We start from the raw sequence: 16,987 nt of genomic DNA on the forward strand, positions 1-16,987 counted from the left end.
TGCTTTGTGTGAAAATCAGTCCAAGATTCCTACAGCTTCAAGCACCGATCTACAATTTCCGTATTGGAAATGCAATATTAATGTGTGAGACCTGAAACAATTGTAAGCCTCTGTCTTCTCAGCAGGTTCTCTTGTCTCTGAGAGACAAGTCTCAGTGAGACCAATTAGAGCTACCCATGAAGACTTTGCAGCTTTTGAAACAAACTAAACTGTGTTTCCATGAAACAGGTGTTCTGGGTAGAGTGTAACTTACCTGTAAGGGCCATATTTCTCTTGCCTACATTAAATGTAATATAGATGCCTTATTCAAAATGACACGGTATGTGGCTTAAGTCCAAAAAAACAAGATAATTGTGCTATAACAAAATGTTCTGTGTTGTAGATTAATGTGCCAATATTTTAAAATGATCGGTCAGTTTAAACATCACTGAGCTATTGTCTTCTTAAACTCAGTATAATGTTCATCTTGTGTATAGTTTTATAGTCTAAAGTTGATCAGTTTTTCATTTTTAGGATATGACAAATGTGCAGAGTTCTTAACATATCAAATCCATTTAATAAAGGATAATGCTCCATCCAAATAGTGTACACCGTATGTGCAATGCAAGCGTTTGCCATTTCATCATCAAGAAGTGATAGTGGCTATCGTGTTTGCTGAGTATGACCAGGGGTGACAGACACATAGAAACACTTTGAAAACACAATTTACATTGGAGATAAGAAAATGGCCAACCTTCGGGTGTCAACAGGATATTACATGTCATTGTCTCATTGTCAAATTTCTTTTATGAATTCAACTGAATAGTCTTATTTAATTTGTTTGAATTCCAAACTACAATATGGTCAAGCACACATATGTAGACCTACTACTTAATTGCATAATTTCTTTAGTTAGTTATTTGACATGAATATGACCTTTGTGGGCCAAAATGTGGTTATAGTGAGATGGCGGTTTAGGACACAGACTGAATGACAACTGTGCCTCATAGCTCCTCTGCTAGCAATAATAATTAGATGCATTGTCTTTACTATTTGAGTGGAGACAGGTAGTGCATGGAGTCATTAGTCTGAATGAGAGTATAACAACTGGATGTGTAGTCAATAGTCTGTTGAACAATTGTTCCTGACGCTGCCCTCTATATTCTAAAAGTTGCATTACATTTTATTAAACCCCTATCCATAGGGATAAGGATTATAGACGTTGTTCTCTTTTCTCTGTGCCCTCCCTATCCGACTCATCAAACATCACACACAAACATCTCTGGAGAAACCTTCAATGTTTTAAGTTGTATTACAGTGTCCCCTGGTGGTAAGATAAACCGTAGTGCCAACTCCGTCCAAATCGTGCACCCAATTACCACTTCTTTCGATTGGCTGGCTATGTACAGCGCTCTGGGTGTTGCACATAGAACCATAGCATATGTATTTATTCATTTAGAAATTAATAGTAAATATAAAGATAATGTTTTAGTTGTCCACGCATAGAGCTGTTCTATAACAACACATTTCTTTCTGCAGCGTTAAACATTGCAATACGCAGAACGCTGTAGCGGAAAAAGAAGAAAAGAAGAAAGAAGGATTCGTAAAGTGAAGGTGGACAGGTGTATCACGATGGAGTCCTACAATATAATAGCAAATCAGCCCATCAACATTGCTAAAGGAAAATCCAGGCTTATTTTGATTAGTCTTGCGAGACTAATAAAAAAAAACTCCAGGCTTATTTTATATTTTTATTCCAAATAAGCCAGGATTTTCTTTTAGCGATATTGATGGAATACTCCCCAGTATTGAGCACCATTTGTAATCTCTGTGTGGTTGGAGGAACAGCGGGGGCTCTTATCTGTGCAGTACCCCATGGAGCATGATATTGTGAATTACTGGAATGACATGGAGTGCATATGGCAATATATGTAGTCAAAAGAGCAACTACAGACCTTTTCTGAAGAGGTATATTTGTGGTTACACACACACACACACACACACACACACACACACACACACACACACACACACACACACACACACACACACACACACACACCTTTTCTGGTAAATCTTCTGCTCAGTGTCTCTTTATGTAGATTGAATACTTGTTACACAGTACATTGGCACTAAAGTTGTGATTGAAGCATGAGATGGTAATAAAAATGTTACGTGAATGTAAAGCTCATCAGGGCTCCAATTAAGGGTTTTGAGTAGTAGAGGCCCTGCTAACTTAGTTAGTTAACTAACTTAATTTGAAAGTGTCTGTTGACTTCACTTTGCCTCTCCTAATATCACTCAGCATCCTGTGCTGCTAACAGAGGCCCCTTTGAACCCAAGTAAAAACCGGGAGAGGGCAGCCGCAGTGTTCTTTGAGACATTCAATGTACCAGCTCTCTTCGTCTCTATGCAAGCGGTATTGAGCTTGTGAGTCTGTCTTTCCTCCTTCCGGCATGTCTCTCATTTGCCAAGAAAACACAAGCAAAAATAATATAAGCAATGCATGAGTAACCCTAATATTTGCAGCACACACATTGTGTTTACACACAGTGGATATTACACATGGACATTACAGATATGCCACTGGACGAACCACAGGAGTGGTTCTGGATGCTGGGGATGGGGTGACCCATGCTGTGCCCATTTATGAAGGTTTTGCCATTCCTCACTCCATCATGCGAGTGAACATTTCTTTTTTTTTCTGAGTGGGGCAGTCCCACTCATATTTTTCATTTTTATTGACAGTTACAGTGAAGATTTAGACAGGAAGGATGGGTGAGAGAGAGAGAGAGAGAGGAGGGATGACATGCAGGATATGTCCCCGGCCGGAATCGAACCCGGCCGGCCGGAATCGAACCGGGGACCCTGCGGTACATGGTCAACGCTTATTCCACTACACCACCTAAGCCCCCCCACGAGTGGACATTTCTGGACGGGATGTCTCACTCTACCTGCGCCAACTCCTGCGCAAGGAGGGTTACAACTTCTACACCTCGGCAGAGTTTGAGTTAGTGCGCACTATCAAAGAGATACAAGTGGAGAGAGCATGCTGGATTTCTGATGGGAGTCAGATGTGATTATTCTTTACAGTTTAATACGCAGTTAACACATTGACACTGCTGTTAGTCAGTGTTCGAGGGATTTGATATCCACCCACTGGTTTGTGCTCCTGAATATTTGTCTGTTGTACTCACTTCACTATTTAGAGGCATATATCAGTATAGGGATTCCCTTTCTATATTAGATGTGTCTTTTTTTTTATCAGCACCCAAGAAAAAAGTGGATGTGTCCACATACCTGTGAGATTTTAATTGTTTGTCCTCCTTCCTTGCCCCCTGTCACTTTCTTGTGCCCTTTAGAGAGCATGCGTATGCTGTGAAGCTGCAAGTTCATGAATTATTCATAATTCACAGATGAGAAAGCAACCACATGTTGATCAGTGATATATGACTGCAGTTGAGTTTCACATCAATTTAGACTTTCTGTCAGAAATTGAAAGTGTTATCCATATTGGAGTTAGTTTTGCTTAACACATACCCTAGCTCCACTATAAATATTTCCAAATAAGCAGAATGTATACCCTCATTTACCTAACGTGGTTTCTGGGCCTGTTTTTGTGAACAATCATAAATAGTTCAAGTCAGAAAGTAATGTTACTTTTCTATGCAGAAAGCAATGTTTATAACCACAATATGAACATTTGTCCATTGGAAAGCACTAAGTTCAAATGTTCATCAATTCCCACTAAAACCTCATGACGTCACTGAGCAAAGCCACAGTGGCCTGTGTGTAACCTCTGTGTCTTGAATTCTAATCCTGGTGCAAGAATGTATGACTGCATCAAAACATGCCTCACAGGGGCAATCACCAAGGGTCATACTCACATATTGACTTTGTGGGAGTTGTGACAATGAGACGACAGACGTAGGTTGGAGTCGAGGTTGTTTACTTCTCCTCACTTTTAGATACATGCAAAACATACACTCAGTAAGTAACAACAATATTTACTAGTTCCTTCAACTTGCTATTGAATTATCTTAATTCCTGTGTTGTTATTAGTCAATTCCTGATACCCTTTACCCTCATGGCTTTGGTTGCGTGCGAATAGGTGTGATCAATAGATCTGTTGACCTATACATCACAAGGATGTTTGTATTTGAACCCTTGCTTCATTTTTCTTCTGCCACAGACATATCAGAGATTAAACTCTCAGAGTCATCTGCTCCCCCACTTTCTACACAATCTGAATAAACCTCAGGGTCACAGTTGTGCAGTAAAGATAAGGAAATACAAAACAACAGTCAACATGTTTTCTCATCATGTGATGTTATTGGTCAAATGCAATGTTCATCATTGCCTCTAAATTGAAGCTGTGGCCTCTACATCTGACCTTTCATTTCCCTTGATTAAGTGAGTAGGCAGAGAGGTCGACCTTGGAATGATGCTGTGGTTGCTTGGTTACAACGTCTACTGGGCTTCCAGTGGGTGATCTTGTATGTACTTAAGCCTATGCCATCTTATTGAAAGCTCAATGACAGAAAAGTGGATCCAAGTTGATGCACAGCAAATGTGATCAGTGTAGCTTGTAGCTTCATTAGAACTTCCCCATGCAATCTTCTCGAGTGAGCTTGATGACTTGATAAAGGTAATGCTGAGTGGTAAATTACTGTAAGGTTATTTGGACAATGGTCAGTTGCAGTCTCATCCAATAGGTTACACTCTGAACACTCATTAAGACTGTTAATTGGATTCCCTAACTGCCAGGAGGGCTCTCTCCCATGACGCTCCCATGAAGTAGAAATTGCTTTGTGTGAAAATCAGTCCAAGATTCCTACAGCTTCAAGCACCGATCTACAATTTCCGTATTGGAAATGCAATATTCATGTATGAGGCCTGAAACAATTGTAAGCCTCTGTCTTCTCAGCAGGTTCTCAAGTCTCAGTGAGACCAATTAGAGCTACCCTTGAAGACTTTGCAGCTTTTGAAACAAACTAAACTGTGTTTCCATGAAACAGGTGTTCTGGGTAGAGTGTAACTTACCTGTAAGGGCCCTATTTCTCTTGCCTACATTAAATGTAATATAGATGCCTTATTCAAAATGACACGGTATGTGGCTTAAGTCCAAAAAAATAAGATAATTGTGCTATAACAGGGTTAGTTAGACATTACAGATATGCCAATGGACGAACCACAGGAGTGGTTCTGGATGCTGGGGATGGGGTGACCCATGCTGTGCCCATTTATGAAGGTTTTGCCATTCCTCACTCCATCATGCGAGTGGACATTTCTGGACGGGATGTCTCACTCTACCTGCGCCAACTCCTGCGCAAGGAGGGTTACAACTTCTACACCTCGGCAGAGTTTGAGTTAGTGCGCACCATCAAAGAGATACAAGTGGAGAGAGCATGCTGTATTTCTGATGGGAGTCAGATGTGATTATTCTTTACAGTTTAATACGCAGTTAACACATTGACACTGTTGTCAGTCAGTGTTCAAGGGATTTGATATCCACCCACTGGTTTGTGCTCCTGAATATTTGTCTGTTGTACTCACTTCACTAGAGGCATATATCAGTATAGGGATTCCCTTTCTATATTAGATGTGTCTTTTTTTTTATCAGCACCCAAGAAAAAAGTGGATGTGTCCACATACCTGTGAGATTTTAATTGTTTGTCCTCCTTCCTTGCCCCCTGTCACTTTCTTGTGCCCTTTAGAGAGCATGCTACCTATCATTGAACCCACAAAAGGATGAGACCTTAGAGACAGAGAAGGCTCTGTACACACTTCCTGATGGCAGCACATTTGACGTGAGTCTTCTAGATGCACTTTTATAGGCTGGACGTTATTACAGTAAATATTACAATATCCTGTGATGTCCTCACACATTTTGTGTGTTTTATACAGAAGAATTGACAGCTTGCAATCACCTTTGTAGATTGGTCCAGCTCGGTTCAGAGCCCCAGAGCTTCTCTTCCGTCCAGACCTGATAGGGGACGAGAATGCGGGGATCCATGAGGTTTTGGCTTTTGTCAGCCTTTATCAGCCTGGACAGAGTCTAGTTTTGAGGGTCTCACAGCCCCTCGGACAGATTAGAGGCTGTTGCAAGCTAAAAAACGGATACATTAAACAGTAGGAGAGAATCAGCATGAAGCAGGTGGCCTGAGGCGGCCTGCCAGAGGCCACATTTGACAATTCAAATGTGGTTGTTTTTCTCAAATTAGTTTTGGAGGAATGGTAATGCTATGGTAATTACTAATGGTAATTACTAATGGTAACCAATTTGCACAGGACTTTGTCAATGGGAATTTCAGTTGAGTTTGAATATGTTCTTCAATCACATAATGATGGTGGGGTGTATGAGACCGAGGCTGGGATGGGTGTACGCCCTGCGAGTAAAACGAGTAACACCCGTTGATGGATTCTGATTGGTTCTCCGAATCTAAAGGCGATTGGTCAAAGTCTTGTGTTGACTGTCCCACAGTAGACTGTCAAGTCCAGCCAGCCATACAAGACAGCCTTTTACTGGGGCTATTCTATCTAGAAATTGTATTAGCTAGCAAGCTAAGGCTTAATACAAAGAATGAGAAGAGTTACCCTTTTTGTTAACGGGACATCCAAAAATGGCAAGGTGCGTAGTCATATCAGCTAGCTAGCTAGCTAGAATCTGATTAGGAGAACTGGTTAGCTAACTGGCTAACAGGACTTGTTCGTAGGTCGCTAGGTAACGAGGCCCGTGTTCATTGAGCCCAGTAATCACCTGTACACATGTAGTCTACAATAGCATGTCTGATGGCAATAACTGATTTGTAACAATACAGCTACTGTGAGGCCTGTCAGTTTTCTCTGTGTTGTTTCCTTTCTACAACAATGGCATGGCGATTTCTTGTGTTAGCTCCGTATTAAAAACGGTATTCCCTCAATAGGTTGTAGCTGTGTATGGGACCTTGACCGACCTTTTATCTGTAGCAAGCAACAAATTGGGAATCAGAGCTTCACATTTATACAATGGAAAAGGCGGTCTCATAGATGACATCGCCCTCATCAGGTTTTTCTTCTTTCTTTTTCTTTCTCTAAACTGTATTTACTGTTATTTACTGTACCTAGTTTTTGCATTGTATACGATGTAATGACAAATAAACTTGAACTTGAGGTAGAGTATATTTCTCTCTATATTCATTGTGTGGAACAATCAGGTGGTCATCTTATTCAATATTAGCCATAATATTTCAGACAGTTAGAGGTATTATGATTTTTGACATAGTCTTCAGTGTAGTACTGAATAATTTTGTAGTCATTGTAGTCTATTTCCTCTATTGAAGTAGCAGTCAGATAACTATTGGGGACATGAGTTCCTTCATGAGGGTGATGATGAATGATGAGATATTGTTGGGTCCAGAGTCACATTTAGAGACTGTATTTATGACTGTGTTGTGTTGTATGACCTAATGATTGTTTACAATTGACACGATCAAGTGGTTGCAGTCTGAAATCTATCTATTTATTACAGGGATGATGATGTATTGTATGTTTCTGAGGGAGACCCCTTTGCTGGTGAGTTTGGATGTCCTTGACATTACCCCTGCAAACCATTTAGTTCTGATTAGTGAGTTGGTGATTAGTCCTACCTCTGAATTATGTGCTTCTCAGATCCACAGAGTGATGTCAAGGTTACAGGTGAGCGGCCTGCGGCACACTCTGATTGGCTCACCCTCAATATTGGGGGGCGGCTCTTCACCACCACCCGGTAAGTATAAACGTCTGGACTGTTTCCATGGTTTATGAATATCAACATTCATGTATACATAACATATCCGTCATTGGCTAATGTTCAAAAGGACATTTTGGTCACTACTGATATCATTGCTATCCACTTTATTCATTGTGACTCTTTTCCTTACAAACTCTTTCCTTTACAGGAGCACCTTGGTCAGCAAGGAGCCAGATAGTATGCTTGCACACATGTTCAGAGAGAAGGGTAAGTTAAGTACTAAAAAATATCAGTCACTTGTACCACTACCAATGAGCTATCACAAAAGCTGTTTTCTGTTGTGAATTAATATGCATAATGATGGCCAGTTTTGCATGTGTTTTTCCTCTGCAGATGTGTGGGGTAACAAGCAGGATGACAGTGGGGCATACCTGATAGACCGCAGCCCAGAATACTTTGAGCCTATTCTTAATTACCTGCGACATGGCCAGCTCATTATCAATGAAGGAATTAATTTACTTGGTATGTTTGAGGTGTACAGTGTGATGTGTTTTCCATGATCCAAATGACTAATTAATCAGATCACTACAGTACTGTGATGAAATTTGAAATTCATTGATCGAGTATCTGTTTTTCAGGGGTTCTAGAGGAGGCTCGATTCTTTGGAATTGAGCAGCTTGCTGAGCAGTTGGAAGTAGCAATTAAGGTTAGAGGATCCAGACTATGGATGCAGACTGATTTCTTTATCCACTTATTTGTTTCCCTTCTTGAAGCATATTGACCAGTCTCCTCATGCTCCTCTCCAGAATACCCAGCCACCTGAAGACCACTCTCCTATCTCTCGCAAGGAGTTTGTTCGCTTTCTGCTTGCTACGCCCACCAAATCAGAGCTTCGCTGTCAGGTAACAGACACATTTGCAAGGAAGCTGTACTATTGAACACATGTAGTCCACATGGCATACCATGTAAAGTTAACAAATAATATCTCTCTCCATCGATAAGGGTCTTAATTTCAGTGGTGCTGACTTGTCCCGCCTGGACTTGCGCTACATAAATTTCAAGATGGCCAACCTGAGCCGCTGCAACCTGATGCATGCCAACCTATGCTGTTCAAACCTGGAGCGGGCTGACCTCTCTGGGGCTAGCCTTGACGTAAGCCCCCTCTGTTATTCTCACTAAACTATTAATGTACTGTATACAGTAGATTATGAGACCTAACAGGTACAGTACTTCATACAGCATGTGTCTAATGTAGACAGTAATGTCTGGTCTGTAGACTGTTATTGTGCTATTCTGTTTTAGGGTGCTAACTTGCAGGGGGTGAAGATGCTCTGTACAAATGCTGAGGGTGCATCTCTGAAAGGATGCAATTTTGAGGATCCGTCAGGGCTCAAGGCCAATTTAGAGGGTAAAATGTCTTACTTATATATTTATCTGGTAAGTGGAATTACAAATATGGAAATTGTAACACTGTTTTATAACCTCTACTTATGAACATCTACTGCTGTATGATTAGGTGCCAATCTGAAAGGGGTTGACATGGAAGGCAGTCAGATGACTGGTGTTAACCTGCGTGTGGCCACTCTCAAAAATGCAACGCTGAAGAACTGTAACCTGCGGGGTGCCACTTTGGCAGGAACTGATCTTGAGGTACAGTAAGAGGATTAAAGAGGATTTCAATAAAACATTCAGACAAAGCCAAGGGATGTGAATAAATGGGATCACAGTTGTTTTAATTCTGTATGTTCATAGAATTATGTTTTTGAGAATTGTTTTGTTACAACTAGTAGGAAGAAGATTACTAAGATTACCCTCTCTCTCTCTCTCTCTCTCTCTCTCTCTCTCTCTCTCTCTCTCTCTCTCTCTCTCTCTCTCTCTCTCTCTCTCTCTCTCTCAGAACTGTGACCTGTCTGGTTGTGACCTACAAGAAGCCAATTTGAGAGGTTCCAACGTGAAGGGGGCCATTTTTGAAGAGATGCTGACTCCATTGCACATGTCTCAGAGTGTCAGATAACTCTCTTCTGCACAACCCTGCACATTCCACCTGGGCTCAGGCTGAGTAGTCTCATGGATGCCTATATCAACCAGCCAATCCCACCCACCCTCTACTATCAAGCTTCTTTGACCTGTATGTAATACAGATGTATGCACATCCCTGGCATTCCAACCCAGTAGTACAATATACTAGCTTTAATTCTCTTGCACTAGAGCACATCCAGGGTTATCCGTTTCCGTTTAGTAGTGGAAGGTTTTACATGTTTGACTGTCTTTCCTTCTTTGTCCCAAAAACCAAAATATTTAATGTTCCGTATGTTGATCGTATGTCTAGATTCAATCCTAACTTTATTAAGTTGTTCCTCTTTTGATTTGCACATGTACTTAATGCAACATTTCAGAAAGTGAGGTATTTTTTTTTAAGTTCAAGATAATATCAAGACTGTTAAGTGGAAGGTGGCTCAGTATGGGGAGGCTGTGACAGTCGACTGTACATTTTTATCAATACGATTCTATATGGCCAGATATAGAATGCTTTATGATTAGAATAAAGTTTTACGTGTAAGTCAAAGCCATATCGTAGCATTGGAAAAATGGCAAAATAATTTGCCATTATTGCACTACACAATTGTGCTATGGATTCCTCTGATAAGACTATATGTCTGTTGAACCAGAACATGTAACAGAATTTCAAGTATGCAATGTGCTATGTCCCCATCTCCAGTGGGGAATTTTCCTCCTCCCATTCAAAAGCTGCCTGTCATGTGTTTGATGTTTTCTGTGAATCTACCTCCTTATTTGTTAGCCCTGTCTGACTGATCTCTAGTTGCATGCATTTCACTGTGGCTTTGCCTAGTGTTGACTTTTGTTGTATGGAAATCCATTGATCCTCATATCCAAATAATAACCAAATAATCAAAGTTTCTATTTGTGGTTTAACAGAAGGCAAAGTTATGAGTAAGATGTTTGACTTTAATTGTGTTACTATTGTGTTCAAGCTTATGTAGCACCCAATTGTGGGAGGAAGATAGTTGTGTAACAACAACCACAGATGGAGGTGCACAACCACCAATGGACTGGGCATATCATTTAATTATGCTTTGCACAAAATTCGACAACATTTAATGTGTCTGAATTGTATTGCTGACTGTTATGTCTTACTCACAGGACACCAAAAAGCAGTTGGTGCTTGTTGTAATCTAATGTATTTCAAATCCAGTGCTTCCAAAACGTCTAAGTTATTAGGATAGAGAAATGTTATCACTGCTGGACTGTGTTTGTCACAGGAACAATCTAATTTCAGTTTATTTTGGACAATATATGCATGTTTAAAGAGTTTTACCAAACGTTGACTGGTGAAATGTCTCTCGCTGTTGCTTAAAGCTTTTGAGATGCAATGTTCTCTCTCAGTTCTATAAGTAGGTACTCTATCTGTCCTGAAAATGAAGGCAATCATACAAATATTTCACCTTGAGTGTGGAAAAAGTCAGTATCAGAATGTTATAAGAAACAGTGATGGTTATTTATTTTCATATATATATAATTATATATATATCATACTGTATGCAATATGGAGTGAAAGTTAATTCTTCAAAGACTGGGTATATTCCTCCTCCCCTGTCTATAATTATTGCACTCAACCACAGAAATATTTAAATAAAAGACTATTATGAATAAACAAAAAGTCTCTCTGTCTTTATTGAACAACATATTGTATCGTTAATTGTTGAAATCATAGGAGTTTTGACGTAATAGAAATTACTTTGAAAAGTGCTCAATGGCCCCGTCACCATATACTTCCATGGTTGAGTGGTTCCTGTAAAAGTGCAATCATAACATTTTAATCTTTTAAAAGGCTCTTCGGGGTGCCTCAACTGGAGGTCTTTCATGTCTGTAATATATATGTATATATAATCCCACTTTGTGACCTCCTGCAACGAGGTGATGGGACCAGGGGGTCACACGTGTGTCAAACGGCTTATAAAACCTCAAAGAGAAATGTGTGCAGCACTGCTCAGATAGGACAGGGGGAAGACCACATCAAAAGATCATCTGCTTTGAATCTGGAAAGGTTGGGGAAAAAAGACCCTGAATATAGTGGCCCTTTGCATATCTTAAATGATTTTCATCAAAAGTACATAGAGTAAATATGTATTACCTTGAATGTTTTTATGTTGAGGTCTGTTTGGTCCATAATGAGCATTACATTCTTAGTTCATCAGCATGATGAAATATTTATTCTGTTTGCAGAATGGAAAAGAAGAGCTTCCTGTTGTGGCTGTTGCTGTTGGTGGCGTTCGTGTCACACGGCTGCTGTCAACATTGGTCTTATGGCCTGAGACCAGGAGGAAAGAGAGACACTGACATCTTGTCAGACACACTGGACAATGTAAGTTCTTACAAATAAATGTAATTGAGACTTAATGTAATCCATGGTTTGGTGTGGTGTGCTTCAAGTGCAGATCCTCATTCTGAATGCTAATTATCTATACAGATTGTTGAGGACCTTCCCAAGATGGACACACCCTGCAGTATTTTTGGATGTACTGAAGTGTCACCTCATGTCAGACTGTACAGACTGAGGACATTACTTGTGAGTCTAATTCTCTGAAATGAGCATTTCTGCAATGCTGTTTACCTCAAATGTTGCATGGAATATTATGTGGTAGAAAAAATAAATGTATACATTTTACATTTATAGAAACATTAATACGTTTCCAAATGTGTCTGGTGTTATGGCTCAAATAATAATGTCTAAATAATTCTTAAGTAATAAAGTACACCAAAGACTGTAAGGTTGAATAGGTTTAAGTCATGCAGGATGCCATAAAATAAGTTGTGAGTATACGGTAAAATGTTGGAGGAAAAGCCCTATTCTGCATCTCTAGAGTCTTTTGCACTATTTGCTATAGTTAATTGGTTACACAACAATAGGGAATTGTTGTGTTGTGTAACAACTTGTTTCTATACAATGTGTTTTTTCCCCCCATTATGTAATCACTGTGATCCAAATTGAAAAGTAAGTTATGAATTTGTTTTTTTTATAGGCCAGCCTCTCTGACAGAGAAATTGGACGCAAAAACATCTAGACAATGTCATGTAAATCCCTGAATTAAACCACACTGTGCCATTATTGTGTTTGATTTGTCATTTTCTCAAGTGGTTCAATGATGACATTATGTTTCGGGCTCTATCTATTGTTGTCACTACACACTGACTAACGCTAATTCATTCAACACTCACTGACTGATACACTCAAATTGTATTGATGGCCAGGCCACAGAGGAACGCTGAACGCTCATGAGATAACCCATGGATAGCATGAACTAACAAACTAGAACCGTAGATATCAGTTTATACATCAATGACACACCCATTCAAAAATGTCAACGGCACTTTGTAAAAATAAAAGTACTTGTTTACAACCAACGCTGGGAATACAGGGTTGAATTTGTGGACGCGTCTTTTGACTTTTATTTTGAATTAGCCTTTCCACGGCATCATTTTTTTTCTGAGGTCCTGGAAATAATGCCCCACACTATGGTGCAAGAAAATGTACATGCTGTAGTATTTGTTCCAGAATTATTTTCGGACATAGAGAAACCTTCAGCCTTCTCGCTCTCCAGAGGTCATTTATTTGCTGGCATAACCCCGGTGTGTGTTTTCACAAAATCTACAGGCGTGGATCTTTCGTGGTGGCACTTTCCTTGTGATCTGATTGGCTACCCTGTGTGCCCCCCAATTGTCTATTGGCTCTTAGTGTTGTCAATCATTGTGTGATTTGACCGTCTGAGGCTCCATAAGAACCACGGTACGCTAGCTGTCATGCTAGCTAACGTTAGCTAGTCGTCAGGAGGGAGGAAGTCGAGTATTCACTAACCATAGATATGTTGAGGTCCAGCTAATGCGTTTAATGACATCCTTCGCCAGACGTATTATATATAATACGTCATATCACAGCCACCTACAATGAATAGCATGTTTTTCATAAACGTGTTGACAATCGTGCCGTAGATGGCGTCAGAGAGCCGTCAGTGTGGGTGCTGTGGGTCCCATCCACTCGCATCTCCCAGTGCTCACCAAACAATGGATGAAATGGACTTTGAAAGAGGTAACTTAGCTAACTGGCTTGTTTACTATATTAACTTCTGTGTGTTCTTCAAACTCGGTTAACCTTTAGTTTATTCATGGGACATATATATTGGACTGGAATGACAATGTAAAATGTGAGTGAATTGTGCAGGTATCTGGTCTGCTGCAATGGACGGAGAGTTGGAGAGGGTCAAATCATTACTCAATAAGGGGACGGACCCTAACCTGAGAGACTCAGCAAAGTACACTGCTTTGGTGAGGATGTGCCTCCCTTCAAAGACATATATAACACTGTTGGGCTTAAATGAGTTCAACTGAGTTCAATAAATGAGTTCAACTGTAGATTTTGTGATTCATTTCAGCACTATGCCAGTCGCAGTGGTCACGAGTCCGTATGTAAGTTGCTTCTTGAGAGTGGAGCATGTGCCAACCCTCTGACCCCAGGGTGGTCCACGCCTCTCCATCGATCTGCCTACTGTGGACACCTGGGCGTGACCAGGTTGCTGCTTCGCCATGGAGCAGATCCACAGCTCTGTGATGACGGTGGATCCACCCCCTTACATAAGGTAGACTACAATACTTCACTATTACAATTGCAGAGAAAACCAACAACTACAACAGCAAAATTGATTCAGTAATATGGCATCAATGCATGTCAGAGTGACTCTCTGCTGACAGACTTCAACAACAGCAGAAGTGGTATCTGCCAAGGTTTCTTATTATTGGTTCTTCCCAAGGTGGATATAATATCAAGGGAGGTAGCGAAATTAGGAAGAGCCAATGAAGGCAGTCTTGGCAGATTTGTATTCTGCTATTGATGTGTATGGTGATGACATACATGTATTACTAATGGTGTCCATGTGTTCTTGTCTGTTGATTGTCTGTTGTCTGTTCCCTGAGCAGGCTGCAGAGCAGGGGCATGAAGAGGTTTGTGAACTCCTCCTGCGGCACTGTCCCTCCCTCCAGAGCCAGGTGAATAAGAAGGGCCAGGTACCTTCCCACCTAGCACCAGAGGGACATCTGCAGGAGCTCCTGAGACCCAGTTGATGACACACACACACACACACACACACACACACACACACACACACACACCCACACACCCACCCAGATGGATACCCAGATGTCCACATTTGTCTCACTGACAATGTCCAAACTAACCTGTGCACAAAGCATTTACTGCAAATTATTAGTGACTCGGAGGCAGTCACTCTGCACCTGTTTCGTTGTCTTATCCACACCTAAATTGGCCAATGTCACCCGTCTGCTAACTCTCATTTGAGTGATCATAACATATTGAGTTCCACTTCCAACCTCCAACCAGCAGAGGGTGCAGGTCTACCAGCTTTGTTCTAACAAAGTTATGTCTGAATGCTCATCACTCATAGATCCTAACATCCTGGCCCCGGATTTGCAAGGTCTGGATTGCCCTGGGTTAACTGCAGTAGCAGACGCCTGTCTGTCTGTCTGTACGTGCTGTTTGAGCCATCGAACAAGTACACGTCTGTGAAAAAGATGTACTAGAAAACTCATGACGAGGTCAAAAATGAATATGGCAGTAGTTTCATTCTTGTTCTTCTGTTTTTCATAGAACTTTATGAAACTGAAAAAGAGTCTTTCCATATGGTGTGAGACTGATGTGTTATAGCATGTCGCGAGGAGAAAGTTGCTTCAGCTGCATTAATGACAAAGGAGATAGCGTCAGCCTGAACATAAAGAGGAGGAATTTAGTTTGCTTTACTTGGACTAGCATGTTAATTTGTCTGAAAATGTTTTCCATTATACTGTTTCTCACTATGCTACAAGGTATAATTTAATAGATTGATTTGCATAAAATGTTTATTTGATTGGATCAGTGGCTGTTTTTGACCATTTGATATGTCTGCAATTGGACGGCATCCTTGCCTATATGAATGATTAGTTAGCCTAAATAAATAGCCAATAAATACACTGCTTTTTCGCTGTCTCTCTTTTAGTTCAAGTTTAAAGGGACAATCTATGATTCAAACAAGGGCAAAGTGGTCTCCCCGCCACTTTTGCAGTTTTTGTGAACAGTTGAGGCATGGGGTTGGACAAATGTAACCACTCTCAAATTCATATATCGAGCTATATAATAAGATGATTAACAAGTATAAAACAGAGGTTTAAATATAGTTTTTGTTTGGTATTTTTTTTTTGTTGACATGCGTAAGTGACATTTTGTTTATAAAAGTTTCAATGTTTTGATTATGCATTCATGGGGGGACATGCATACATGTAACAAGGGTAGGCGCAATAAGCCACGGCTTCAGCCTACACCTTTTTGGTCCTGATGTTATAAATTGTGACTATGTAAATTTTCTTATATCTGTATTGTGAATTGTATAGGGGACCAAAATAAACATTCTCAATCAATCAATCAAATATATGTTTGTAAGGACTGACCATCCATAACATCAACATGATATTTTAAACAATGTTTTAAAACTATTCAGTGTTTGATTGCAGTTACATTAAGCTTATATTTTGGGTTCTAATGGGGTAAGACGGTTGAGCTCATGAGGCATTTATAATGTATATTCTTCAAGAATCTAATATATATGTTACGGTACATGTGGGAATATGGTACATGTGGGAAAACTAGGGTTAGGGTTAGGTGCTACGTCGACTTGGTACATGCTGGCATGTCTAACCCTACCCCTAACCGTAGCACCCTAGCACCTAGCACCTAACCATAACCCTAGTTTTCCCACATGTACCGTATTCCCACATGTACCATAACATACAGTATATATATAGTGTATATCATTAAGTCCAACAATGCAAGTACCAATCCCAGAATGGCCAGAATTTAATGAGTATTGTTTCATAAACATTTTTGTTGGACAACTTAAAGAGTTATTCAATGTCTTCCAGGTTTTATAGGGTAAAACTGTTAAAACAAATATGACTGCAGTATTTGCTCATGAAGAGTAGGCTGGTTGTTTTGATCTGACGGTGTTGACGCAACGACTGCATTAACAGCTGGGAAGTGTGGCAGGCTAAACATTATGCTTCTTGGTCTGCTCCCTGTTCCAACTATGTCTCACCTCATGGCTTTACTTGTGTGGAAAAAGCTTGTAGAGCATCTCTCTCTGGCACTTCACCATCACCTTGACCCCCCCCCCCCCCCCATCATCTTGTTACCACCTTTTATATTTTTTTCTCTCTGCTCTAACTTAGTCTACATTC

At 40.3% G+C, this 16,987-nt stretch overlaps 2 protein-coding genes and 1 pseudogene across 3 annotated transcripts; all 3 read left to right on the top strand.

Moving 5' to 3' along the window:
- The first annotated feature begins 910 nt into the window (after nt 1–910).
- Nucleotides 911–6,115, top strand: LOC308157860 (beta-centractin-like; annotated as a pseudogene). Its single transcript has 6 exons — nt 911–940; nt 1,822–1,947; nt 2,285–2,409; nt 5,154–5,370; nt 5,697–5,789; nt 5,918–6,115. The product of its transcript is annotated as a beta-centractin-like (transcript).
- Nucleotides 6,116–6,483: 368 nt separating this feature from the next.
- kctd9a (potassium channel tetramerization domain containing 9a) lies at nt 6,484–11,342 on the top strand. Its single transcript, XM_080531130.1, has 12 exons — nt 6,484–6,610; nt 6,906–7,027; nt 7,490–7,533; nt 7,630–7,726; nt 7,899–7,957; nt 8,084–8,212; nt 8,329–8,396; nt 8,497–8,592; nt 8,693–8,842; nt 8,993–9,098; nt 9,207–9,340; nt 9,588–11,342. Exons 1-12 carry the CDS (start codon nt 6,563–6,565, stop codon nt 9,702–9,704), a joined length of 1,170 nt encoding a protein of 389 aa, XP_080387256.1. The 5' UTR covers nt 6,484–6,562; the 3' UTR covers nt 9,705–11,342.
- A 2,179-nt stretch (nt 11,343–13,521) lies between these two features.
- On the top strand, nt 13,522–15,878 carry ankrd39 (ankyrin repeat domain 39). Its single transcript, XM_080530960.1, has 4 exons — nt 13,522–13,796; nt 13,929–14,032; nt 14,140–14,343; nt 14,681–15,878. Exons 1-4 carry the CDS (start codon nt 13,700–13,702, stop codon nt 14,822–14,824), a joined length of 549 nt encoding a protein of 182 aa, XP_080387086.1. The 5' UTR covers nt 13,522–13,699; the 3' UTR covers nt 14,825–15,878.
- The last annotated feature ends 1,109 nt before the right edge of the window (nt 15,879–16,987 follow it).

Source organism: Nansenia antarctica (assembly GCF_963989245.1).
Source record: "Nansenia antarctica genome assembly, chromosome: 5".
Classification (NCBI taxonomy): domain Eukaryota; kingdom Metazoa; phylum Chordata; class Actinopteri; order Argentiniformes; family Microstomatidae; genus Nansenia; species Nansenia antarctica.

Bases quoted from the DNA above. Each gene is read 5' to 3' on its own strand.
- kctd9a (XM_080531130.1), top strand. From the start codon at position 6,563: ATGAGAAGAGTTACCCTTTTTGTTAACGGGACATCCAAAAATGGCAAG. The intron at 6,611-6,905 runs GTGCGTAGTCAT...TTCCCTCAATAG, and splicing joins GGACATCCAAAAATGGCAAG to GTTGTAGCTGTGTATGGGAC. The intron at 7,727-7,898 runs GTAAGTATAAAC...TTTCCTTTACAG, and splicing joins CGGCTCTTCACCACCACCCG to GAGCACCTTGGTCAGCAAGG.
- ankrd39 (XM_080530960.1), top strand. From the start codon at position 13,700: ATGGCGTCAGAGAGCCGTCAGTGTGGGTGCTGTGGGTCCCATCCACTC. The intron at 13,797-13,928 runs GTAACTTAGCTA...TGAATTGTGCAG, and splicing joins TGAAATGGACTTTGAAAGAG to GTATCTGGTCTGCTGCAATG. The intron at 14,033-14,139 runs GTGAGGATGTGC...GATTCATTTCAG, and splicing joins CAGCAAAGTACACTGCTTTG to CACTATGCCAGTCGCAGTGG.